We start from the raw sequence: 27127 nt of genomic DNA, 5'->3' as shown, positions 1-27127 counted from the left end.
CACTGAGACAGTTCTGATAGTGAGTGAGTGAGTAGGTGAGTGAGTAGGTGAGTAGGTGAGTAGGTGAGTGAGTAGGTGAGTAGGTACTGTATGATGCTCCCACTGGTCTCCACGTGCAGGCTGTGTGTGAACGATGATCCCAGTCCTACACTGAGACAGCTGTCATAGTGAGTGAGTGAGTAGGTGAGTAGGTGAGTGAGTAGGTGAGTGAGTAGGTGAGTAGGTGAGTGAGTAGGTGAGTGAGTAGGTGAGTGAGTGAGTAGGTGAGTGAGTAGGTGAGTAGGTGAGTGAGTAGGTGAGTGAGTAGGTGAGTGAGTAGGTGAGTAGGTGAGTGAGTAGGTGAGTGAGTAGGTGAGTGAGTAGGTGAGTGAGTAGGTGAGTAGGTGAGTGAGTAGGTGAGTGAGTAGGTGAGTGAGTAGGTGAGTGAGTAGGTGAGTGAGTAGGAGAGTGAGTAGGTGAGTAGGTGAGTGAGTAGGTGAGTGAGTAGGTGAGTGAGTAGGTGAGTGAGTAGGTGAGTGAGTAGGTGAGTGAGTAGGTGAGTGAGTAGGTGAGTAGGTACTGTATGATGCTCCCACTGGTCTCCACGTGCAGGCTGTGTGTGAACGATGATCCCAGTCCTACACTCAGACAGTTCTGATAGTGAGTGAGTGAGTAGGTGAGTGAGTAGGTGAGTGAGTAGGTGAGTGAGTAGGTGAGTGAGTAGGTGAGTGAGTAGGTGAGTAGGTGAGTGAGTAGGTGAGTGAGTAGGTGAGTAGGTACTGTATGATGCTCCCACTGGTCTCCACGTGCAGGCTGTGTGTGAACGATGATCCCAGTCCTACACTGAGACAGTTCTGATAGTGAGTGAGTGAGTAGGTGAGTGAGTAGGTGAGTAGGTGAGTGAGTAGGTGAGTGAGTAGGTGAGTGAGTAGGTGAGTGAGTAGGTGAGTGAGTGAGTGAGTAGGTGAGTGAGTAGGTGAGTGAGTAGGTGAGTGAGTAGGTGAGTGAGTAGGTGAGTGAGTAGGTGAGTGAGTGAGTGAGTAGGTGAGTGAGTAGGTGAGTAGGTGAGTGAGTAGGTTAGTGAGTGAGTAGGTGAGTGAGTAGGTGAGTGAGTAGGTGAGTGAGTGAGTAGGTGAGTGAGTGAGTAGGTGAGTGAGTAGGTGAGTAGGTACTGTATGATGCTCCCACTGGTCTCCACGTGCAGGCTGTGTGTGAACGATGATCCCAGTCCTACACTGAGACAGTTCTGATAGTGAGTGAGTGAGTGAGTAGGTGAGTGAGTAGGTGAGTGAGTAGGTGAGTGAGTAGGTGAGTGAGTAGGTGAGTGAGTAGGTGAGTAGGTACTGGATGATGCTCCCACTGGTCTCCACGTGCAGGCTGTGTGTGAACGATGATCCCAGTCCTACACTGAGACAGTTCTGATAGTGAGTGTGTGAGTAGGTGAGTGAGTAGGTGAGTGAGTAGGTGAGTGAGTAGGTGAGTGAGTAGGTGAGTGAGTAGGTGAGTGAGTGAGTAGGTGAGTGAGTAGGTGAGTGAGTAGGTGAGTGAGTAGGTGAGTGAGTGAGTAGGTGAGTGAGTGAGTAGGTGAGTGAGTAGGTGAGTGAGTAGGTGAGTGAGTAGGTGAGTAGGTGAGTGAGTAGGTGAGTGAGTAGGTGAGTAGGTGAGTGAGTAGGTGAGTGAGTAGGTGAGTGAGTAGGTGAGTAGGTGAGTGAGTAGGTGAGTAGGTGAGTGAGTAGGTGAGTGAGTAGGTGAGTGAGTAGGTGAGTGAGTAGGTGAGTAGGTACTGTATGATGCTCCCACTGGTCTCCACGTGCAGGCTGTGTGTGAACGATGATCCCAGTCCTACACTCAGACAGTTCTGATAGTGAGTGAGTGAGTAGGTGAGTGAGTAGGTGAGTGAGTAGGTGAGTAGGTGAGTGAGTAGGTGAGTAGGTGAGTGAGTAGGTGAGTGAGTAGGTGAGTGAGTAGGTGAGTGAGTAGGTGAGTAGGTACTGTATGATGCTCCCACTGGTCTCCACGTGCAGGCTGTGTGTGAACGATGATCCCAGTCCTACACTCAGACAGTTCTGATAGTGAGTGAGTGAGTAGGTGAGTGAGTAGGTGAGTGAGTAGGTGAGTAGGTGAGTGAGTAGGTGAGTAGGTGAGTGAGTAGGTGAGTGAGTAGGTGAGTGAGTAGGTGAGTGAGTAGGTGAGTAGGTACTGTATGATGCTCCCACTGGTCTCCACGTGCAGGCTGTGTGTGAACGATGATCCCAGTCCTACACTCAGACAGTTCTGATAGTGAGTGAGTGAGTAGGTGAGTGAGTAGGTGAGTGAGTAGGTGAGTAGGTGAGTGAGTAGGTGAGTGAGTAGGTGAGTAGGTGAGTGAGTAGGTGAGTGAGTAGGTGAGTAGGTGAGTGAGTAGGTGAGTGAGTAGGTGAGTAGGTGAGTGAGTAGGTGAGTGAGTAGGTGAGTAGGTGAGTGAGTAGGTGAGTGAGTAGGTGAGTAGGTACTGTATGATGCTCCCACTGGTCTCCACGTGCAGGCTGTGTGTGAACGATGATCCCAGTCCTACACTCAGACAGTTCTGATAGTGAGTGAGTGAGTAGGTGAGTGAGTAGGTGAGTAGGTGAGTGAGTAGGTGAGTGAGTAGGTGAGTGAGTAGGTGAGTGAGTGAGTAGGTGAGTGAGTAGGTGAGTAGGTACTGTATGATGCTCCCACTGGTCTCCACGTGCAGGCTGTGTGTGAACGATGATCCCAGTCCTACACTCAGACAGTTCTGATAGTGAGTGAGTGAGTAGGTGAGTGAGTAGGTGAGTGAGTGAGTAGGTGAGTGAGTAGGTGAGTGAGTAGGTGAGTGAGTAGGTGAGTGAGTAGGTGAGTGAGTAGGTGAGTGAGTAGGTGAGTGAGTAGGTGAGTAGGTACTGTATGATGCTCCCACTGGTCTCCACGTGCAGGCTGTGTGTGAACGATGATCCCAGTCCTACACTCAGACAGTTCTGATAGTGAGTGAGTGAGTAGGTGAGTGAGTAGGTGAGTAGGTGAGTGAGTAGGTGAGTGAGTAGGTGAGTGAGTAGGTGAGTGAGTAGGTGAGTAGGTGAGTGAGTAGGTGAGTGAGTAGGTGAGTAGGTACTGTATGATGCTCCCACTGGTCTCCACGTGCAGGCTGTGTGTGAACGATGATCCCAGTCCTACACTCAGACAGTTCTGATAGTGAGTGAGTAGGTGAGTGAGTAGGTGAGTAGGTGAGTGAGTAGGTGAGTGAGTAGGTGAGTGAGTAGGTGAGTAGGTGAGTGAGTAGGTGAGTAGGTGAGTAGGTACTGTATGATGCTCCCACTGGTCTCCACGTGCAGGCTGTGTGTGAACGATGATCCCAGTCCTACACTCAGACAGTTCTGATAGTGAGTGAGTGAGTAGGTGAGTGAGTAGGTGAGTAGGTGAGTGAGTAGGTGAGTGAGTAGGTGAGTGAGTAGGTGAGTGAGTAGGTGAGTGAGTAGGTGAGTAGGTGAGTAGGTACTGTATGATGCTCCCACTGGTCTCCACGTGCAGGCTGTGTGTGAACGATGATCCCAGTCCTACACTCAGACAGTTCTGATAGTGAGTGAGTGAGTAGGTGAGTGAGTAGGTGAGTAGGTGAGTGAGTAGGTGAGTGAGTAGGTGAGTAGGTGAGTGAGTAGGTGAGTGAGTAGGTGAGTGAGTAGGTGAGTAGGTGAGTAGGTGAGTGAGTAGGTGAGTAGGTACTGGATGATGCTCCCACTGGTCTCCACGTGCAGGCTGTGTGTGAACGATGATCCCAGTCCTACACTCAGACAGTTCTGATAGTCTCCGTCACGGGCGGCGTAGAACCTAAGAGGGACCTCCGTGGGGAACCGGATCTGGGGACACGGGGAGAGAGACACGGGGAGAGAGACACGGGGAGAGAGACACGGGGAGAGAGACACGGAGACGTGGGGACACGGAGAGAGACACGGGGAGAGAGACACGGAGAGAGACACGGAGACGTGGGAACACGGAGAGAGACACGGGGAGAGAGACACGGAGAGAGACACGGAGAGAGACACGGGGAGAGAGACACGGGGAGAGAGACACGGGGAGAGAGAGACACAGAGATGTGGGGACACGGGGAGAGAGACACGGGGAGAGAGACACGGGGAGAGAGACACGGGGAGAGAGACACGGGGACACGGGGAGAGAGACACGGAGACACGGGGAGAGAGAGACACGGGGAGAGAGACACGGAGACGTGGGGACACGGAGAGAGACACGGGGAGAGAGACACGGAGAGAGAGACACGGGGAGAGAGACACGGAGAGAGAGACACGGAGACACGGAGAGAGAGACACGGAGACACGGAGAGAGAGACACGGAGACGTGGGGACACGGAGAGAGACACGGAGAGAGAGACACGGGGAGAGAGACACGGAGAGAGAGACACGGGGAGAGAGACACGGAGAGAGAGACACGGGCAGAGAGAGACACGGAGAGAGAGACACGGGGACACGGGGAGAGAGACACGGGGAGAGAGACACGGGGAGAGAGACACGAGGAGAGAGACACGGGGAGAGAGACACGGAGACACGGGGAGAGAGAGACACGGGGAGGGAGACACGGAGAGAGACACGGGGAGGGAGAGACACGGGGAGAGAGAGACACGGGGAGAGACACGGTGAGAGAGACACGGGGAGAGAGAGACACGGTGAGAGAGACACGGTGAGAGAGACACGGTGAGAGAGAGACACGGTGAGAGAGAGACACGGTGAGAGAGAGACACGGTGTGAGAGAGACACGGGGAGAGAGACACGGGGAGAGAGACACGGGGAGAGAGACACGGGGAGAGAGACACGGAGACAAGGGGAGGGAGACACGGGGAGAGAGAGACACGGGGAGAGAGAGACACGGAGAGAGAGACACGGGGAGAGAGACACGGGGAGAGACACGGGGAGAGAGAGACACGGGGAGAGAGACACGGAGAGAGAGACACGGGGAGAGAGACACGGGGAGAGAGACACGGGGAGAGAGAGACACGGAGACATGGGGAGAGAGACACGGGAAGAGAGAGACACGGGGAGAGAGAGACACGGGGAGAGAGACACGAAGACACGGGGAGAGAGACACGGGGAGGTAGACACGGAGACAGAGACACGGAGACACACACGGGGAGAGAGAGACACGGGGAGAGAGAGACACGGGGAGAGAGACACGGGGAGAGAGACACGGGGAAAGAGATACATGGGGAGAGAGACACGGGGAGAGAGACACGGGGAGAGAGAGACACGGGCAGAGAGAGACACGGAGAGAGAGACACGGAGAGAGAGAGACACGGGGAGAGAGACACGGGCAGAGAGAGACACGTAGAGAGAGAGACACGGGGAGAGAGACACGGGGAGAGAGACACGGGGAGAGAGACACGGGGAGAGAGAGACACGGGGAGAGAGACACGGGGAGAGAGAGACACGGGGAGAGAGACACGGGCAGAGAGAGACACGGAGAGAGACACACAGAGAGAGACACGGGGTGAGAGAGACACGGGCAGATAGAGACACGGGGTGAGAGAGACACGGGCAGATAGAGACACGGGGAGAGAGACACCGGGAGAGAGAGACACGGGGGGAGAGACACGGGGAGAGAGACACGGGCAGATAGAGACACGGGGGAGAGAGACACGGGGAGAGAGAGACACGGGGGGAGAGACACGGGGAGAGAGACACGGGAGAGAGAGACACGGGGAGAGAGACACGGGAGAGAGAGACACGGGGAGAGAGAGACACGGGGAGAGAGAGATACGGGGAGAGAGAGACACGGGAGAGAGAGACACGGGGAGAGAGAGACACGGGGAGAGAGAGACACGGGGAGAGACACGGGGAGAGAGACACGGGGAGAGAGAGACACGGGGAGAGAGACACGGGGAGAGAGAGACACGGGGAGAGACACGGGGAGAGAGAGACACGGGGAGAGAGAGACACGGGGAGAGAGAGAAACGGGGAGAGAGAGTCACGGGGAGAGAGAGACACGGGGAGAGAGACGGAGACGTGGGGACACGGAGACAGACACGGGGAGAGAGACACGGAGACACGGGGAGGGAGACACGGGGAGAGAGAGACACGGGGAGGGAGACACGGGGAGAGAGAGACACGGGGGGAGAGACACGGGGAGGGAGACACGGGGAGAGAGTGTCTCTGTGTCCCAGTGTCTCTCCGTGTGTCTCCGTGTCTCTGTGTGTCTCTGTGTGTCTCTGTGTCCCAGTGTCTCTGTGTATCTGTGTGTCTCAGCGTGTCTCCGTGTGTCTCAGCATGTCTCCGTGTGTCACCATGTGTCTCACATTGTCTCTGTGTCTCCGTGTGTCTCCGTGTCTCTGTGTGTCTCACCTTGTCTCTGTGTGTCTCTGTGTGTCTCCGTGTCTCTGTGTGTCTCACCTTGTCTCTGTGTGTCTCTGTGTGTCTCCGTGTCTCTGTGTGTCTCACCTTGTCTCCGTGTGTCTCTGTGTGTCTCCGTGTCTCTGTGTGTCTCTGTGTGTCTCACCTTGTCTCTGGGTGTCTCCGTGTGTCTCACCTTGTCTCCGTGTGTCTCTGTGTGTCTGTGTGTCTCTGTGTGTCTCACCTTGTTTCTGTGTCTCTGTGTGTCTCACCTTGTCTCTGTGTCTCTGTGTGTCTCACCTTGTCTCTGTGTCTCTGTGTGTCTCCGTGTCTCTGTGTCTCTGTGTGTCTCACCTTGTCTCTGTGTGTCTCACCTTGTCTCTGTGTCTCTGTGTGTCTCCGTGTCTCTGTGTGTCTCCGTGTGTCTCACCTTGTCTCTGTGTGTCTCACCGTGTCTCTGTGTGTCTCACCTTGTCTCTGTGTCTCTGTGTGTCTCACCTTGTCTCTGTGTGTCTCTGTGTGTCTCTGTGTCTCTGTGTGTCTCACCTTGTCTCTGTGTGTCTCTGTGTGTCTCCGTGTCTCTGTGTGTCTCACCTTGTCTCTGTGTGTCTCTGTGTGTCTCCGTGTCTCTGTGTGTCTCACCTTGTCTCTGTGTGTCTCTGTGTGTCTCACCTTGTCTCTGTGTCTCTGTGTGTCTCACCTTGTCTCTGTGTCTCTGTGTGTCTCCGTGTCTCTGTGTCTCTGTGTGTCTCACCTTGTCTCTGTGTCTCTGTGTGTCTCACCTTGTCTCTGTGTCTCTGTGTGTCTCACCTTGTCTCTGTGTGTCTCTGTGTCTCTCTGTGTCTCTGTGTCTCTGTGTCTCCGTGTGTCTCACCTTGTCTCTGTGTCTCCGTGTGTCTCACCTTGTCTCTGTGTGTCTCTCTGTGTCTCTGTGTGTCTCCGTGTCTCTGTGTCTCTGTGTGTCTCCGTGTCTCTGTGTGTCTCACCTTGTCTCTGTGTCTCCGTGTCTCCGTGTCTCTGTGTGTCTCACCTTGTCTCTGTGTGTCTCCGTGTCTCTGTGTGTCTCTGTGTGTCTCCGTGTGTCTCACCTTGTCTCTGTGTGTCTCCGTGTCTCTGTGTCTCCGTGTCTCTGTGTGTCTCACCGTGTCTCTCCGTGTCTCTGTGTGTCTCTGTGTGTCTCTGTGTGTCTCCGTGTGTCTCTGTGTGTCTGTGTCTCCGTGTGTCTCACCGTGTCTCTCTGTGTCTCTCTGTGTCTCTGTGTCTCTGTGTCTCCGTGTGTCTCTGTGTGTCTCCGTGTGTCTCACCTTGTCTCCGTGTCTCTGTGTGTCTCTGTGTGTCTCCGTGTCTCTGTGTCTCCGTGTGTCTCTGTGTCTCTGTGTCTCCGTGTCTCTGTGTGTCTCACCTTGTCTCTGTGTGTCTCTCCTTGTCTCTGTGTGTCTCACCTTGTCTCTGTGTGTCTCACCTTGTCTCTCTGTGTCTCCGTGTGTCTCTGTGTGTCTCACCTTGTCTCTGTGTGTCTCACCTTGTCTCTGTGTGTCTCTGTGTGTCTCACCTTGTCTCTGTGTGTCTCACCTTGTCTCTGTGTGTCTCTCTGTGTCTCCGTGTGTCTCACCTTGTCTCTGTGTGTCTCACCTTGTCTCTGTGTCTCTGTGTGTCTCACCTTGTCTCTGTGTGTCTCTGTGTGTCTCACCTTGTCTCTGTGTGTCTCACCTTGTCTCTGTGTGTCTCACCTTGTCTCTGTGTGTCTCCGTGTCTCTGTGTCTCTGTGTCTCTGTGTGTCTCACCTTGTCTCTGTGTCTCTGTGTGTCTCACCTTGTCTCTGTGTCTCTGTGTGTCTCACCTTGTCTCTGTGTGTCTCTGTGTGTCTCACCTTGTCTCTGTGTGTCTCACCTTGTCTCTGTGTGTCTCACCTTGTCTCTGTGTGTCTCCGTGTCTCTGTGTCTCTGTGTGTCTCTGTGTGTCTCTGTGTGTCTCTGTGTGTCTCACCTTGTCTCTGTGTCTCCGTGTGTCTCACCTTGTCTCTGTGTGTCTCTGTGTGTCTCACCTTGTCTCTGTGTCTCTGTGTGTCTGTGTCTCTGTGTGTCTCACCTTGTCTCTGTGTGTCTCCGTGTCTCTGTGTCTCTGTGTCTCTGTGTGTCTCACCTTGTCTCTGTGTCTCTGTGTGTCTCACCTTGTCTCTGTGTCTCCGTGTGTCTCACCTTGTCTCTGTGTGTCTCTGTGTGTCTCACCTTGTCTCTGTGTCTCTGTGTGTCTGTGTGTCTCTGTGTCTCACCTTGTCTCTGTGTGTCTCACCTTGTCTCTGTGTGTCTCACCTTGTCTCCGTGTCTCTGTGTGTCTGTGTGTCTCTGTGTGTCTCACCTTGTCTCTGTGTGTCTCACCTTGTCTCTGTGTGTCTCACCTTGTCTCTGTGTCTCTGTGTGTCTCACCTTGTCTCTGTGTCTCTGTGTCTCTGTGTGTCTCTGTGTCTCTGTGTCTCTGTGTGTCTCACCTTGTCTCTGTGTGTCTCACCTTGTCTCTGTGTGTCTCTGTGTGTCTCACCTTGTCTCTGTGTGTCTCACCTTGTCTCTGTGTGTCTCACCTTGTCTCTGTGTGTCTCACCTTGTCTCTGTGTGTCTCACCTTGTCTCCGTGTCTCTGTGTGTCTGTGTGTCTCTGTGTGTCTCACCTTGTCTCTGTGTGTCTCACCTTGTCTCTGTGTGTCTCACCTTGTCTCTGTGTGTCTCCGTATCTCCGTGTCTCTGTGTGTCTCTCTGTGTCTCTGTGTCTCTGTGTGTCTCACCTTGTCTCCGCACCGGGGGTCTCCGTCCTTCCCTGTCCGTGTCCCGCCATAGAACTCTGGCAGCTCGGAGGCTTCGATGTGAGAGAGCAAAACGTCCTTAAAGTCACCTGGAGACACGTGGAGACACAGGGAGACACGTCCTTAAAGTCACCTGGAGACACGGGGAGACACAGGGAGACACGGGGAGACACAGGGAGACACGTGGAGACACGTCCTTAAAGTCACCTGGAGACACAGGGAGACACGTGGAGACACGTGGAGACACAGGGGAGACACGTCCTTAAAGTCACCTGGAGACATGTGGAGACACAGGGAGACACAGGGAGACACAGGGAGACACGGGGAGACACGTGGAGACACGTGGAGACAGGGGAGACACAGGGGAGACACGTCCTTCAAGTCACCTGGAGACACGGGGAGACACGGGGGGACACGGAGAGACACAGGGAGACACAGGGAGACACGTGGAGACACAGGGAGACACGTCCTTAAAGTCACCTGGAGACACGTGGAGACACAGGGAGACACGGGGAGACACAGGGGAGACACAGGGGAGACACGTGGAGACACAGGGAGACACAGGGGAGACACGTGGAGACACAGGGAGACACGTGGAGACACAGGGGAGACACGTGGAGACACGTGGAGACACAGGGAGACACGTGGAGACACGTGGAGACACGTGGAGACACAGGGAGACACGTGGAGACACGTGGAGACACGTGGAGACACAGGGAGACACGTGGAGACACGTGGAGACACAGGGAGACACGTGGAGACACGTGGAGACACGTGGAGACACAGGGAGACACGTGGAGACACGTGGAGACACAGGGAGACACGTGGAGACACGTGGAGACACGGGGAGACACGTGGAGATACAGGGAGACACGTGGAGACACAGGGGAGACACAGGGGAGACACGTCCTTGAAGTCACCTGGAGACACGTGGAGACACAGGGAGACACGTGGAGACACGTGGAGACACGTGGAGACACAGGGAGACACGTGGAGACACGTGGAGACACGTCCTTAAAGTCACCTGGAGACACGTGGAGACACAGGGAGACACGTGGAGACACGTGGAGACACGTGGAGACACGTGGAGACACAGGGAGACACGTGGAGACACGTGGAGACACGTGGAGACAGGGGAGACTTAGGGGAGGCACAGGGGAGACACGTGGAGACACGTGGAGACACAGGGAGACACGTGGAGACACGTGGAGACACAGGGAGACACGTGGAGACACGTGGAGACACGGGGAGACACGTGGAGATACAGGGAGACACGTGGGGAGACACGTGAAGACACGGGGAGACAGGGGGAGACACGTGGGGAGACACGTGGGGAGACACAGGGAGACACATGGAGACACGTGGAGACACAAGGAGACACGGGGAGACACAGGGAGACACGGGGAGACACGTGGAGACACAGGGAGACACGGGGAGACACGTGGTGGGTTCACGGTGCGTGGTTGTTAGTGGGTGTTAGTTGGTGTTAGTGGGTGGGTGGTAGTGGGTGGTTGTGGGTGGTAGTGGGCAGGTGTTAGTGGGTGTTAGTGGGTGTTAGTGGGGGGTAGTCGTGGGTGGTAGTGGGGGGTAGTGGGTGTTAGTGGGTGGTAGTGGGTGGTAGTGGGGGGTAGTGGGTGTTAGTGGGTGGTAGTGGGTGGTAGTGGGGGGTAGTGGGTGTTAGTGGGTAGTAGTGGGTGGTACTGGGTGTTAGTGGGTGTTAGTGGGTGGTAGTGGGGGTAGTGGGTGTTAGTGGGTGGTAGTGGGTGTTAGTGGGTGTTAGTGGGGGGTAGTAGTGGGTGGTAGTGGGTGGGTGGTAGTGGGTGGTAGTGGGTGGTAGTGGGTGTTAGTGGGCAGGTGTTAATGAGTGGTAGTGGGTGGTAGTGGGGGGTAGTAGTGGGTGTTAGTGGGGTGTAGTAGTGGGTGTTAGTGGGTGTGAGTGGGTGTTAGTCGGTGGGTGGTAGTGGGTGGTAGTGGGCAGGTGTTAGTGGGTGGTAGTGGGTGTTAGTGGGGGATGTTAGTGGGGGGTAGTAGTGGGTGGTAGTGGGGGGTAGCTGGTGTTAGTGGGTGGTAGTGGGTGTTAGTGGGTGGTAGTGGGTGGTAGTGGGGGGTAGTGGGTGTTAGTGGGTGGTAGTGGGTGGTAGTGGGGGGTAGTGGGTGTTAGTGGGTAGTAGTGGGTGGTAGTGGGTGTTAGTGGGTGGTAGTGGGTGTTAGTGGGTGGTAGTGGGTGTTAGTGGGTGTTAGTGGGGGGTAGTAGTGGGTGGTAGTGGGTGGTAGTGGGTGGGTGCTAGTGGGTGGTAGTGGGTGGGTGGTAGTGGGTGGTAGTGGGTGTTAGTGGGCAGGTGTTAATGGGTGGTAGTGGATGGTAGTGGGTGTTAGTGGGGGGTAGTAGTGGGTGTTAGTGGGGGGTAGTAGTGGGTGTGAGTGGGTGTTAGTGGGTGTTAGTGGGGGGTAGTAGTGGGTGTTAGTGGGTGTTAGTCGGTGGGTGGTAGTGGGTGTTAGTGGGCAGGTGTTAGTGGGTGTTAGTGGGTGTTAGTGGGTGGTAGTGGGTGTTAGTGGGGGGTAGTAGTGGGTGGTAGTGGGGGGTAGTGGGTGTTAGTGGGTGGTAGTGGTTGTTAGTGGGTGGTAGTGGGGGGTAGTGGGTGTTAGTGGGTAGTAGTGGGTGGTAGTGGGTGTTAGTGGGTGTTAGTGGGTGGTAGTGGGGGGTAGTGGGTGTTAGTGGGTAGTAGTGGGTGGTAGTGGGTGTTAGTGGGTAGTAGTGGGTGGTAGTGGGTATTAGTGGGTGTTAGTGGGGGGTAGTAGTGGGTGGTAGTGGGTGGGTGGTAGTGGGTGGTAGTGGGTGGGTGGTAGTGGGTGTTAGTGGGCAGGTGTTAATGGGTGGTAGTGGGTGGTAGTGGGTGTTAGTGGGGGGTAGTAGTGGGTGTTAGTGGGGGTTAGTAGTGGGTGTTAGTAGGTGTTAGTGGGTGTTAGTGGGGGGTAGTAGTGGGTGTTAGTGGGTGGTAGTGGGTGGTAGTGGGTGGGTGGTAGTGGGGGGTAGTGGGTGGTAGTCGGTGTTAGTGGGTGGGTGATAGTGGGTGTTAGTGGGTGGCAGTGGGTGTTAGTGGTTGGGTGGTAGTGGGTGGTAGTGGGTGTTAGTGGGTGGTAGTGGGTGTTAGTGGGTGGGTGGTAGTGGGTGTTAGTGGGTGGTAGTGGGTGGGTGTTAGTGGGTGTTAGTGGGTGGTAGTGGGTGGGTGGTAGTGGGTGTTAGTGGGGGGTAGTGCGTCGGTGGTAGTGGGTGGGTGGTAGTGGGTGTTAGTGGGTGGTAGTGCGTGTTAGTGGGTGGTAGTGGGTGTTAGTGGGTGGGTGGTAGTGGGTGTTAGTGGGTGGTAGTGGGTGGGTGTTAGTGGGTGGTAGTGGGTGTTAGTGGGTGGTTGTGGGTGGTTGTTAGTGGGTGTTAGTAAGTGGTAGTGGGTGGGTGGTAGTGGGTATTAGTGGGGGGTAGTGGGTCGGTGGTAGTGGGTGGGTGGTAGTGGGTGGTAGTGGGTGGTAGTGCGTGTTAGTGGTTGGTAGTGGGTGTTAGTGGGTGGGTGGTAGTGGGTGTTAGTGGGTGGTAGTGGATGCGTGTTAGTGGGTGTTAGTGGGTGTTAGTGGGTGGTTGTGGGTCGTTGTTAGTGGGTGTTAGTGGGCAGGTGTTAGTGGGTGTTAGTGGGGGTAGTAGGTTTTAGTGGGTGGTAGTGGGTGGGTGTTAGTGGGTGGGTGTTAGTGGGGGGCAGTAGTAGTGGAGGTAGTAGTGGGTGGGTGTTAGTGAGTGGTAGTGGGTGGGTGTTAGTGGGTGGGTGTTAGTGGGTGTTAGTGAGTGATAGTAGTGGGTGGTTGTTCGTGGGTGTTAGTGGGCAGGTGTTAGTGGGTGTTAGTGGGGGGAAGTAGTGGGTGTTAGTGGGGGGTAGTGGGTGGGTGTTAGTGGGTGTTAGTGGGTGGGTGTTAGTGGGTGGGTATTAGTGGGGCTAGTGGGTGTTAGTGGGTGGTAGTGGGTTGTAGTGGGTGTTAGTGGGTGGGTGGTAGTGGGTGTTAGTGGGTGGTAGAGGGTGTTAGTGGGTGGTAGTGGGTGTTAGTGGGTGGGTGTTAGTGGGTGGGTGTTAGTGGGGGGTAGTAGTGGGGGGTAGTAGTGGGTGGGTGTTAGTGTGTGGGTGTTAGTGGGTGTTAGTGAGTGGTAGTAGTGGGTGTTTGTTCGTGGGTGTTAGTGGGCAGGTGTTAGTGGGTGTTAGTGGGGGGGTAGTGGGTGGGTGTTAGTGCGTGTTAATGGGTGGGTATTAGTGGGGCTAGTGGGTGTTAGTGGGTGGTAGTGGGTGTGAGTGGGTGGTAGTGGGTGGTAGTGGGTGTTAGTGGGTGTGTGTTAGTGTGTGTTAGTGGGGGGTAGTAGTGGAGGGTAGTAGTGGGGGGTAGTAATGGGGGCCAGTAGTGGGTGGTAGTAGTGGGGGGTAGTAGTGGGGGGTAGTAGTGGGTGGGTGTTAGAGGGTAGTAGTGGTGGGTAGGAGTGGGGGGTAGTAGTGGGTGGGTAGTAGTGGGTGGGTGTTAGAGGGTAGTAGTGGGGGGTAGTAGTGGGGAGAATAGTGGGTGGGTAGTAGTGGGTGGGTGTTAGAGGGTAATAGTGGGGGTAGTAGTGGGGGTAGTAGTGGGTGGGTGTTAGTGGGTGGTAGTGGGTGTTAGTGGGTGGGTGTTAGTGGGTAGTAGTGGGGGGTAGTAGTGGGGGGTAGTAGTGGGTGGGTGTGGGTGGTAGTGGGTGTTAGCGGGTGGTAGTGGGTGTTAGTGGTTGTTAGTGGGGGTAGTGGGTGTTAGTGGGTGGTAGTAGTGGGTAGTAGTGGGGGGTAGTAGTGGGTGGGTGTGGACTCACTCCCCAGGACACGAATCTTCAGCTTGGTGTCTTCACTGATGATCGGTTTCACGATGTTGTAGACCAGCGGGAAAATTCGGGGAGCTGAAGAATCATCATCATCATCATCACCATCATCATCACCATCATCATCACCATCATCAGCATCATCATCACCATCATCATCATCATCACCATCATCACCATCATCACCATCACCATCATCACCATCATCATCACCATCATCGCCCCATCATCATCATCATCACCATCATCATCATCACCATCATCACCACCATCATCATCACCATCATCACCATCACCATCATCACCACCATCATCATCACCATCACCACCATCATCACCATCATCATCACCATCATCATCATCATCACATTCACCATCATCATCATCACCATCATCACAATCACCACCATCACCACCATCATCATCATCATCACCACCATCATCATCATCACCATCACCACCATCACCACCATCATCACCATCATCATCACCATCATCACCACCACCACCACCATCACCACCACCACCACCATCACCACCACCACCACCATCACCACCATGACCACCACCAACACCATCACCACCACCATCACCACCACCATCACCACCACCATCATCACCACTACCACCATCACCACCACCATCACCACCCCCACCATCACCACCCCCCACCATCACCACCACCATCACCACCACCACCACGACCACCATCATCACCACCATTACCACCATCACCATCACCACCATCACCACCAGCACCACCACCACCATCACCTCTGATAATGAACACGGTCTTGAGACACTCTGGGTAGTTGGCTTCAAACATCCTCAGCATCTGGGGGTGAGGGGGAAGTGGTGAGCGAGTGAGTGAGTGGGTGAGTGAGTGGGTGAGTGAGTGGGTGAGTGAGTGGGTGAGTGATTGAGTGAGTGAGTGGGTGAGTGAGTGGGTGAGTGAGTGGGTGAGTGGGTGGGTGAGTGAGTGAGTGCGTGAGTGGGTGAGTGAGTGAGTGAGTGGGTGAGTGAGTGGGTGAGTGGGTGAGTGAGCGGGTGGGTGAGTGGGTGGGTGAGTTGGTGAGTGAGTGAGTGGGTGATTGGGTGGGTGAGTGAGTGGGTGAGTGGGTGAGTGAGTGAGTGCGTGAGTGAGTGGGTGAGGGAGTGAGTGAGTGGGTGAGTGAGTGGGTGAGTGGGTGAGTGAGTGGGTGAGTGAGTGGGTGAGTGAGTGGGTGAGTGAGTAGGTGAGTGAGTGGGTGAGTGAGTGGGTGAGTGGATGAGTGAGTGAGTGGGTGAGTGGGTGGGTGAGTGAGTGGGTGAGTGGGTGAGTGAGTGAGTGAGTGGGTGAGTGAGTGAGTGGGTGAGTGAGTGAGTGGGTGAGTGAGTGGGTGAGTGAGTGGGTGAGTGAGTGGGTGAGTGAGTGAGTGGGTGGGTGAGTGAGTGAGTGAGTGGGTGGGTGAGTGAGTGAGTGAGTGGGTGGGTGAGTGGGTGAGTGAGTGAGTGAGTGGGTGAGTGAGTGAGTGGGTGGGTGAGTGAGTGGGTGAGTGGGTGAGTGGGTGAGTGAGTGAGTGAGTGGGTGAGTGAGTGAGTGGGTGAGTGAGTGGGTGAGTGAGTGAGTGGGTGGGTGAGTGAGTGAGTGGATGAGTGGGTGAGTGGGTGAGTAAGTGGGTGAGTGGGTGGGTGAGTGAGTTGGTGAGTCAGTGGGTGAGTGGGTGGGTGAGTGAGTGGGTGAGTGAGTGGGTGAGTAAGTGAGTAGGTGAGTGAGTGGGTGAGTGGGTGAGTGAGTGGGTGAGTGGGTGAGTGGGTGGGTGGGTGGGTGAGTGAGTGAGTGAGTGGGTGAGTGAGTGAGTGAGTTGGTGAGTGAATGAGTGAGTGGGTGAGTGGCTGAGTGAGAGAGTGAGCGGCTTAGTGAGTGACTGAGTGAGTTGGTGAGTGAGTGAGTGGCTGAGTGAGTAAGTGAGTGGCTGAGTCAGTGAGTAAGTGAGTGGGTGAGTGAGTGAGTGGGTGAGTGAGTGAGTGGCTGAGTGAGTGACTGAGTGAGTGGCTGAGTGAGTGAGTGAATGAGTGGCTGTGTGAGTGAGTGAGTGGCTGAATGAGTGAGTGACTGGGTGAGTGACTGAGTGAGTGAGTGGGTGGGTGAGTGAGTAGGTGAGTGAGTGAGTGGCTGAGTGAGTGAGTGACTGAGTGAGTGAGTGAGTGAGTGACTGAGTGAGTGAGTGACTGAGTGAGTGAGTGGCTGAGTGAGTGAGTGGCTGAGTGAGTGAGTGACTGAGTGAGTGAGTGACTGATTGACTGAGTGAGTGAGTGACTGAGTGAGTGCGTGGCTGAGTGAGTGAGTGACTGAGTGAATGACTGAGTGAGTGACTGAGTGAGTGAGTGACTGAGTGAGTGACTGAGTGAGTGAGTGAGTGACTGAGTGAATGACTGAGTGAGTGACTGAGTGAGTGAGTGACTGAGTGACTGACTGAGTGAATGAGTGACTGAGTGAGTGGCTGAGTGAGTGAGTGGCTGAGTGAGTGAGTGACTGAGTGCGTGAGTGAGTGACTGAGTGAGTGAATGAGTGGCTGATTGAGTGAGTGACTGAGTGAGTGACTGAGTGAATGACTGAGTGAGTGACTGAGTGAGTGACTGAGTGAGTGAGTCACTGAGTGAGTGACTGAGTGAATAACTGAGTGAGTGACTGAGTGAGTGAGTGACTGAGTGACTGAGTGAGTGACTGAGTGAGTGAGTGACTGAGTGAGTGAATGACTGAGTGAGTGGCTGAGTGAGTGAGTGAGTGACTGAGTGAGTGGTGAGTGACTGAGTGAGTGGCTGAGTGAGTGAGTGACTGAGTGAGTGGCTGAGTGAGTGGCTGAGTGACTGAGTGAGTGAGTGACTGAGTGAGTGAGTGAGTGACTGAGTGAGTGACTGAGTGAGTGACTGAGTGAGTGACTGAGTGAGTGAGTAACTGAGTGAGTGACTGAGTGAGTGACTGAGTGACTGAGTGAGTGAGTGACTGAGTGAGTGGCTGAGTGACTGAGTGAGTGAGTGACTGAGTGAGTGGCTGAGTGAGTGAGTGAGTGGCTGAGTGAGTGAGTGACTGAGTGAGTGAGTGACTGAGTGAGTGAGTGGCTGATTGTCACCTCCAGGTTGCTCTCGAGGAAAGGTTTCCAAAGATGTTTCCGGCTCAGATTGTGTAGGTCCATGATCACCACCATGCTGTCCACCTGTCTGCCCAGCTACTCACCCACACACACACAGGGTGAGTGAGTGAGTGGGTGAATGGGTGGGTGGGTGAGTGAGTGAGTGGGTGGGTGAGTGGGTGGGTGAGTGAGTGAGTGAGTGGGTGGGTGAGTGGGTGAGTGAGTGGGTGGGTGAGTGGGTGGGTGAGTGGGTGAGTGGGTGGGTGAGTGAGTGAGTGGGTGGGTGGGTGGGTGAGTGGGTGGGTGGGTGAGTGAGTGAGTGGGTGGGTGAGTGGGTGGGTGAGTGGGTGGGTGGGTGAGTGAGTGAGTGAGTGGGTGGGTGAGTGGGTGAGTGAGTGAGTGAGTGGGTGAGTGGGTGAGTGAGTGGGTGAGTGGGTGAGTGGATGGGTGAGTGAGTGGGTGGGTGGGTGAGTGGGTGGGTGGGTGAGTGAATGAGTGAGTGGGTGAGTGGGTGAGTGGATGGGTGAGTGAGTGGGTGGGTGGGTGAGTGGGTGGGTGGGTGAGTGAATGAGTGAGTGGGTGGGTGAGTGGGTGAGTGAGTGAGTGAGTGGGTGAGTTGGTGAGTGATTGGGTGAGTTGGTGAGTGAGTGGGTGAGTGAGTGAGTGGGTGGGTGAGTGGGTGAGTGAGTGGCTGAGTGACTGAGTGAGTGACTGAGTGTCTGAGTGTCTGAGTGAGTGTCTGAGTGAGTGACTGAGTGACTGAGTGAGTGACTGAGTGAGTGACTGAGTGACTGAGTGAGTGACTGAGTGAGTGAGTGAGTGACTGAGTGAGTGACTGAGTGTCTGAGTGACTGAGTGAGTGAGTGACTGAGTGAGTGACTGAGTGACTGAGTGAGTGTCTGAGTGGTGGCTGAGTGAGTGACAGAGTGACTGAGTGAGTGAGTGAGTGACTGAGTGAGTGACTGAGTGTCTGAGTGACTGAGTGAGTGAGTGACTGAGTGAGTGACTGAGTGACTGAGTGAGTGTCTGAGTGGTGGCTGAGTGAGTGACAGAGTGACTGAGTGAGTGAGTGACTGAGTGACTGAGTGAGTGATTGTCTGAGTGACTGACTGAGTGACTGAGTGAGTGACTGAGTGAGTGACTGAGTGAGTGTCTGAGTGACTGAGTGAGTGTCTGAGTGAGTGACTGAGTGTCTGAGTGAGTGTCTGAGTGAGTGACTGAGTGTCTGAGTGACTGAGTGAGTGAGTGAGTGACTGAGTGAGTGTCTGAGTGAGTGAGTGAGTGATTGTCTGAGTGACTGAGTGACTGAGTGACTCAGTGAGTGTCTGAGTGAGTGACTGAGTGTCTGAGTGACTGAGTGAGTGAGTGACTGAGTGACTGAGTGAGTGTCTGAGTGAGTGTCTGAGTGAGTGAGTGTCTGAGTGAGTGACTGAGTGTCTGAGTGACTGAGTGAGTGAGTGAGTGACTGAGTGACTGAGTGAGTGTCTGAGTGAGTGTCTGAGTGAGTGAGTGAGTGACTGAGTGACTGAGTGAGTGACTGAGTGAGTGGCTGAGTGAGTGACTGAGTGACTGAGTGAGTGAGTGACTGAGTGACTGAGTGAGTGATTGTCTGAGTGACTGACTGAGTGACTGAATGAGTGACTGAGTGACTGACTGAGTGAGTGACTGAGTGACTGAGTGACTGAGTGAGTGACTGAGTGACTGACTGACTGAGTGAGTGACTGAGTGAGTGACTGAGTGACTGAGTGACCGAGTGAGTGACTGAGTGACTGAGTGAGTGACTGACTTGTGACTGAGTGACTGACTGAGTGAGTGACTGAGTGACTGAGTGACTGAGTGAGTGAGTGACTGAGTGAGTGACTGAGTGACTGACTGACTGAGTGAGTGAGTGAGTGACTGAGTGACTGAGTGAGTGACTGAGTGACTGACTGACTGAGTGAGTGACTGAGTGACTGACTGAGTGACTGAGTGACTGACTGACTGAGTGAGTGACTGAGTGAATGACTGAGTGAGTGACTGAGTGACTGACTGAGTGACTGAGTGACTGACTGACTGAGTGACTGACTGACTGAGTGAGTGACTGAGTGACTGAGTGAGTGACTGAGTGACTGACTGAGTGAGTGAGTGACTGAGTGACTGACTGACTGAGTGACTGACTGAGTGACTGAGTGACTGACTGAGTGACTGACTGACTGAGTGACTGACTGAGTGACCGAGTGACTGACTGAGTGACTGAGTGACTGAGTGAGTGACTGAGTGACTGACTGACTGAGTGAGTGAGTGAGTGACTGAGTGACTGAGTGAGTGACTGAGTGACTGACTGACTGAGTGAGTGACTGAGTGACTGACTGAGTGACTGAGTGACTGACTGACTGAGTGAGTGACTGAGTGAATGACTGAGTGAGTGACTGAGTGACTGAGTGACTGAGTGAGTGACTGAGTGACTGACTGACTGAGTGACTGACTGACTGAGTGAGTGACTGAATGACTGAGTGAGTGACTGAGTGACTGACTGAGTGAGTGAGTGACTGAGTGACTGACTGACTGAGTGACTGACTGAGTGACTGAGTGACTGAGTCAGTGACCGAGTGACTGAGTGACTGAGTGAGTGAGTGACTGAGTGAGTGACTGAGTGAGTGACTGAGTGACTGAGTGAGTGACTGAGTGACTGACTGACTGAGTGACTGAGTGACTGAGTGACTGAGTGTGTGACTGAGTGACTGACTGAGTGACTGAGTGTGTGACTGAGTGACTGAGTGAGTGTCTGAGTGAGTGACTGAGTGACTGACTGACTGAGTGACTGCCTGAGTGAGTGACTGAGTGAGTGTCTGAGTGAGTGACTGAGTGACTGACTGACTGAGTGACTGCCTGAGTGAGTGACTGAGTGTGTGACTGAGTGACTGACTGAGTGACTGACTGAGTGACTGACTGACTGCCTGAGTGAGCGCCTGACTGAGTGACTGAGTGAGTGAGTGACTGAGTGAGTGACTGAGTGACTGAGTGACTGAGTGAGTGACTGAGTGACTGAGTGACTGACTGACTGAGTGAGTGACTGAGTGACTGAGTGAGTGACTGAGTGACTGACTGAGTGACTGACTGAGTGACTGACTGACTGCCTGAGTGAGCGACTGAGTGAGTGACTGAGCGGGCCTCCACTCACCAGCTGAGTCTGTTGCTGGCACTCGGCCAACATCATCTCCAGCTCTCGCACTTTGCTGCACATGAACGCGTGAGGTCGCTCTGACCTCATGAGGCCACTGGGGTCAAGGTCACCGACGACCTCCCACCACAAGGGCGACCCCTGGCGATCCCAGCCACACAGGCCGCCGGAGAAATACTTCTCCACCACCTGGGGGGAGGAGTAAGTCAGTCAGTCAGTCACTCAGACAGTCAGTCAGTCAGTCACTTAATCAGTCAGTCAGTCAGTCACTCAGTCACTCAGTCAGTCAGTCACTCAGTCACTCACTCAGTCAGTCAGTCAGTCACTCAGTCAGTCAATCAGTCAATCAGTCAGTCAGTCACTCAGTCACTCACTCAGGAGGGGGGTGGGTGTAACGGGTCAGTCACTCAGTCAGTCAGTCAGTCACTCAGTCAGTCAGTCAGTCACTCAGTCAGTCAGTCACTCACTCAGTCAGTCAGTCACTCAGTCACTCACTCACTCAGTCAGTCACTCACTCAGTCAGTCACTCACTCAGTCAATCACTCACTCAGTCAGTCACTAAGTCACTCAGTCAGTCAGTCAGTCGCTCAGGAGGGGGGTGGGTGTAACGGGGTGTTCAGTCAGTCAGTCACTTACTCAATCAGTCACTCAGTCAGTCAGTCAGTCAGTCACTCAGTCAGTCAGTCAGTCAGTCACTCAGTCACTCAGTCAGTCAGTCACTCAGTCACTCACTCAGTCAGTCAGTCACTCAGTCAGTCAATCAGTCAATCAGTCAGTCAGTCACTCAGTCACTCACTCAGGAGGGGGGTGGGTGTAACGGGTCAGTCACTCAGTCAGTCAGTCAGTCACTCAGTCAGTCAGTCAGTCAGTCAGTCACTCACTCAGTCAGTCAGTCACTCAGTCACTCACTCACTCAGTCAGTCACTCACTCAGTCAGTCACTCACTCAGTCAATCACTCACTCAGTCAGTCACTAAGTCACTCAGTCAGTCAGTCAGTCATTCAAGAGGGGGGTGGGTGTAACGGGTCAGTCGCTCAGTCAGTCGCTCAGTCAGTCAGTCACTCACTCAGTCACTCAGTCAGTCAGTTAGTCAGTTAGTCAGTTAGTCAGTCACTCAGCCAGTCAGTCACTCAGTCAGTCACTCAGTCAGTCACTCAGTCAGTCAGTCAGTCAGTTAGTCAGTCAGTTAGTTAGTCAGTCAGTCAGTCAGTCACACTGTCAGTCAGTCACTCAGTCAGTCAGTCAGTCAGTTAGTCAGTTAGTTAGTCAGTCAGTCAGTCACACTGTCAGTCAGTCACTCAGTCAGTCAGTCAGTCAGTCACTCAGTCAGTCAGTCAGTCAGTCACTCAGTCACTCAGTCAGTCAGTCAGTCACTCAGTCAGTCACTCAGTCACTCAGTCAGTCAGTCAGTCAGTCACTCAGTCAGTCAATCAGTCAATCAGTCAGTCAGTCACTCAGTCACTCACTCAGGAGGGGGGTGGGTGTAACGGGTCAGTCACTCAGTCAGTCAGTCAGTCACTCAGTCAGTCAGTCACTCAGTCAGTCAGTCACTCACTCAGTCAGTCAGTCACTCAGTCACTCACTCACTCATTCAGTCACTCACTCAGTCAGTCACTCACTCAGTCAATCACTCACTCAGTCAGTCACTAAGTCACTCAGTCAGTCAGTCAGTCACTCAAGAGGGGGGTGGGTGTAACGGGTCAGTCGCTCAGTCGCTCAGTCAGTCGCTCAGTCAGTCAGTCACTCACTCAGTCACTCAGTCAGTCAGTTAGTCAGTTAGTCAGTTAGTCAGTCACTCAGCCAGTCAGTCACTCAGTCAGTCACTCAGTCAGTCACTCAGTCAGTCAGTCAGTCAGTCAGTTAGTCAGTCAGTTAGTTAGTTAGTCAGTCAGTCAGTCACACTGTCAGTCAGTCACTCACTCAGTCAGTCAGTCAGTCAGTCAGTCAGTTAGTTAGTCAGTCAGTCAGTCACACTGTCAGTCAGTCACTCAGTCAGTCAGTCAGTCAGTCAGTCACTCAGTCAGTCAGTCACTCAGTCACTCAGTCAGTCAGTCAGTCACTCAGTCAGTCACTCAGTCACTCAGTCAGTCAGTCAGTCAGTCACTCAGTCAGTCAATCAGTCAATCAGTCACTCAGTCACTCAGTCACTCACTCAGGAGGGGGGTGGGTGTAACGGGTCAGTCACTCAGTCAGTCAGTCAGTCACTCAGTCAGTCAGTCAGTCAGTCACTCAGTCAGTCAGTCACTCACTCAGTCAGTCAGTCACTCAGTCACTCACTCACTCATTCAGTCACTCACTCAGTCAGTCACTCACTCAGTCAATCACTCACTCAGTCAGTCACTAAGTCACTCAGTCAGTCAGTCAGTCACTCAAGAGGGGGGTGGGTGTAACGGGTCAGTCGCTCAGTCGCTCAGTCAGTCGCTCAGTCAGTCAGTCACTCACTCAGTCACTCAGTCAGTCAGTTAGTCAGTTAGTCAGTTAGTCAGTCACTCAGCCAGTCAGTCACTCAGTCAGTCACTCAGTCAGTCACTCAGTCAGTCAGTCAGTCAGTCAGTTAGTCAGTCAGTTAGTTAGTTAGTCAGTCAGTCAGTCACACTGTCAGTCAGTCACTCAGTCAGTCAGTCAGTCAGTCAGTCAGTCAGTTAGTTAGTCAGTCAGTCAGTCACACTGTCAGTCAGTCACTCAGTCAGTCAGTCAGTCAGTCAGTCACTCAGTCAGTCAGTCACTCAGTCACTCAGTCAGTCAGTCAGTCACTCAGTCAGTCACTCAGTCACTCAGTCAGTCAGTCAGTCAGTCACTCAGTCAGTCAATCAGTCAATCAGTCACTCAGTCACTCAGTCACTCACTCAGGAGGGGGGTGGGTGTAACGGGTCAGTCACTCAGTCAGTCAGTCAGTCACTCAGTCAGTCAGTCAGTCAGTCACTCAGTCAGTCAGTCACTCACTCAGTCAGTCAGTCACTCAGTCACTCACTCACTCATTCAGTCACTCACTCAGTCAGTCACTCACTCAGTCAATCACTCACTCAGTCAGTCACTAAGTCACTCAGTCAGTCAGTCAGTCGCTCAGGAGGGGGGTGGGTGTAACGGGGTGTTCAGTCAGTCAGTCACTTACTCAATCAGTCACTCAGTCAGTCAGTCAGTCACTCAAGAGGGGGGTGGGTGTAACGGGGTGTTCAGTCAGTCAGTCACTTACTCAATCAGTCACTCAGTCAGTCAGTCAGTCACTCAAGAGGGGGTGGGTGTAACGGGTCAGTCGCTCAGTCACTCACTCAGTCACTCAGGAGGGGAGTGGGTGTAACGGGGTGTTCAGTCAGTCAGTCACTTACTCAGTCAGTCACTCAGTCAGTCAGTCACTCACTCAGTCACTCAGGAGGGGAGTGGGTATAACGGGGTGGCGTGTAACCCTGCCCAGACACTCGACTGTACAGACGTACATCCACTCAGTCAGTCGCTGAGTCAGTCGCTCAGTCGCTCAGTCAGTCACTCACTCAATCAGTCAGTCGCTCAGTCACTCAGTCAGTCAGTCAGTCGCTCAGTCAGTCGCTCAGTCACTCACTCACTCATTCACTCAGTCGCTCAGTCACTCAGTCGCTCAGTCACTCAGTCAGTCACTCAGTCACTCAGTCAGTCGCTCAGTCACTCAGTCAGTCGCTCAGTCACTCAGTCAGTCACTCAGTCACTCAGTCAGTCACTCAGTCACTCAGTCACTCAGTCAGTCAGTCACTCGCTCAGTCACTCAGGAGGGGGGTGGGTGTAACGGGGTCGCGTTTTAACCCAGCCAGACACTCGACTGTACAGACGTCCATCCATGCAGTCAGTCGCTCATTCAGCCACTCAGTCAGTCGCTCAGTCACTCAGTCGCTCAGTCGCTCAGTCACTCAGTCGCTTAGTCACTCACTCACTCAGTCACTCACTCACTCAGTCACTCAGTCACTCACTCACCCACTCACTCACTCAGTCACTCACTCGCCCACCCACTCACTCGCCCACCCACTCACTCTCCCACCCACTCCCCTACTCACCCACTCACTCACTCACCACCCACTCACTAACTCTCCCACCCACCCACAAACACATCCACCCACCAACACACCCACCCACCCACTCACCCACCCACCCACCCTCTCACCCACCCACCCACACACTCACCCACCTACCCTCTCACCCACCCAACCACTCACCCACCCACCCACCCAACCACTCACTCACCCACCCACCCAGCCACTCACCCACTCACTTACCCACCCACTCACTCACTCACCCACCCAACCACTCACCCACCCACTTACCCACCCACCCACCCAACCACTCACCCACCCACCTTCTCACTCACCCACCCACTCACTTACCCACCCACTCACCCACCCACTTACCCACCCACCCACCCACTCACTCACCCACCCACCGACTCACCCACCATCCCACCTACTCACCCACCCACCTACCCACCCACTGGGCTGTAGTGGCAATCACGTGGATGTACTTGCCCCCGGCCTGGGAACGTCGCGGTCCTCACCTCTGACGGCTTCCAGTGCCTGACGAGGTGGTCGACATCCATCAGCTTCCGGAACTCCACGTGCTGAGTGGGGTGGGTGAAGAGGTTTCAACTTGGTCAGACACCTCCTCACCCACTCACCTCCTCACTCACCCACTCACTCACTCACCCACTAAGTCAATCACTCACTCAGTCACCCATTCACTCACCCACTCACTCACTCACCCACTCACTCACTCACTCAGTCACCCATTCACTCACCCACTCACTCACCCACTCACTCATTCACTCACCCACTCACTCACTCACCCACTAAGTCAATCACTCACTCAGTCACCCATTCACTCACCCACTCACTCACTCACCCACTCACTCACTCAGTCACCCACTCACTCACTCACCCACTAAGTCAATCACTCACTCAGTCACCCATTCACTCACCCACTCACTCACTCACTCACCCACTCACTCACTCAGTCACCCACTCACTCACTCACTCACCCACTCATTCACTCACTCACCCACTCACCCACTCACTCACTCACTCACCCACTCACTCATTCACTCACCCACTCACTCACTCACCCACTAAGTCAATCACTCACTCAGTCACCCATTCACTCACCCACTCACTCACTCACTCACCCACTCACTCACTCAGTCACCCACTCACTCACTCACTCACCCACTCATTCACTCACTCACCCACTCACCCACTCACTCACTCACTCACCCACTCAGTCATTCACTCACCACTCACTCACTCACTCCACCCACTCATTCACTCACTCACCCACTCACCTCCTCACTCACTCACCCACTCACTCACTCATTCACTCACCAACTCACTCACCCACTCACCCACTCACCCACCGACTCAGCCACCCACTCAGTCACTCAGTCACTCACTCACCCACTCAGTCAATCACTCACTCACTCACTCAGTCACTCAGTCACTCAGTCAATCACTCACTCACTCAGTCACTCAGTCACCCACTCACTCACTCACTCACCCACCCACTTACTCACTCACCCACTCACTCACTCACCCACTCACTCACCTCACTCACTCACTCACTACCCACTCACTCATACACTCACTCACCCACTCACTCACTCACCCACTCAGTCACTCAGTCACCCACTCACCCACTCACCCACTCACTCATTCACTCACCCACTCACCCAGTCACTCACTCACTCACTCACCCACTCACTCACTCACTCACCCACTCACCCACTCACTCACTCACCCACTCACCCACTCACTCACTCACTCACCCACTCACTCACTCACACACTCACACACTCACTCACTCACCCACCCACTCAGTCACTCACCCACTCACTCACTCACTCACCCACTCACTCATTCATTCACTCACCCACTCACTCACTCACTCACCCACTCACCCACTCACTCATTCACTCACCCACTCACCCACTCAGTCAATCACTCACTCACTCACTCACCCACTCACTCACCCACTCACTCACTCACCCACTCACTCACCCCACTCACCACTCACTCATTCATTCACTCACGCACTCACCCACTCACTCACTCAACCCACTCACTCACTCATTCACTCACCCACTCAGTCAATCACTCACTCACTCACCCACTCACCCACTCACTCATTCACTCACCCACTCACACACTCACCCACTCACTCACTCATTCACCCACTCACTCATACACTCACTCACCCACTCACTCACTCACCCACTCAGTCACCCACTCACCCACTCACCCACTCACTCATTCACTCACCCACTCACCGAGTCACTCACTCACTCACTCACCCACTCACTCACTCACTGACCCACTCACCCACTCACTCACTCACCCACTCACTCACCCACTCACCCACTCAGTCACCCACTCACTCACTCACTCAGTCACTCACTCACTCACTCACCCCACTCACTCATTCACTCACCCACTCACACACTCACCCACCCACTCAGTCACTCACTCACCCACTCAGTCAATCACTCACTCATTCACCCACTCACTCACTCAACCACTTCACTCACTCACTCACCCACTCACTCACTCACACACTCACACACTCACTCACTCACCCACCCACTCAGTCACTCACCCACTCACTCACTCACTCACCCACTCACTCATTCATTCACTCACCCACTCACTCACTCACTCACTCACCCACTCACTTCATTCACTCACCCACTCACCAACTCAGTCAATCACTCACTCACTCACTCACCCACTCACTCACCCACTCACTCACTCACTCACCCACTCACTCACTCACCCACTCACCCACTCACTCACTCATTCATTCACTCACCCACTCACTCACTCAACCCACTCACTCACTCATTCACTCACCCACTCAGTCAATCACT

General features: G+C 54.1%; 1 protein-coding gene across 1 annotated transcript in view; it reads right to left on the bottom strand.

Annotated features, from left to right (window-relative positions):
- LOC116937861 (SEC14-like protein 2) overlaps nt 1-24832 on the bottom strand; it is a gene marked incomplete at its 5' end in the record, with an annotated part of 36876 nt that extends 12044 nt beyond the window's left edge. The window contains 7 exons of the mRNA XM_076063852.1: nt 3700-3833; nt 9090-9196; nt 13975-14058; nt 14755-14815; nt 17094-17189; nt 20254-20442; nt 24770-24832. Coding sequence (XP_075919967.1) covers nt 3700-3833; nt 9090-9196; nt 13975-14058; nt 14755-14815; nt 17094-17189; nt 20254-20442; nt 24770-24832 — 734 coding nt within the window. The remainder of the gene's footprint in view (nt 1-3699; nt 3834-9089; nt 9197-13974; nt 14059-14754; nt 14816-17093; nt 17190-20253; nt 20443-24769) is intronic.
- Between the last annotated feature and the right edge of the window lie 2295 nt (nt 24833-27127).

This window comes from Petromyzon marinus, unplaced genomic scaffold (genome assembly GCF_048934315.1).
Source record: "Petromyzon marinus isolate PM22_M1 ecotype Great Lakes invasive population unplaced genomic scaffold, UKy_Petmar_22M1.pri1.0 PM_Scaffold_208, whole genome shotgun sequence".
Classification (NCBI taxonomy): Eukaryota; Metazoa; Chordata; class Hyperoartia; order Petromyzontiformes; family Petromyzontidae; genus Petromyzon; species Petromyzon marinus.
This window is presented reverse-complemented; position numbering and strand designations above follow the sequence as displayed.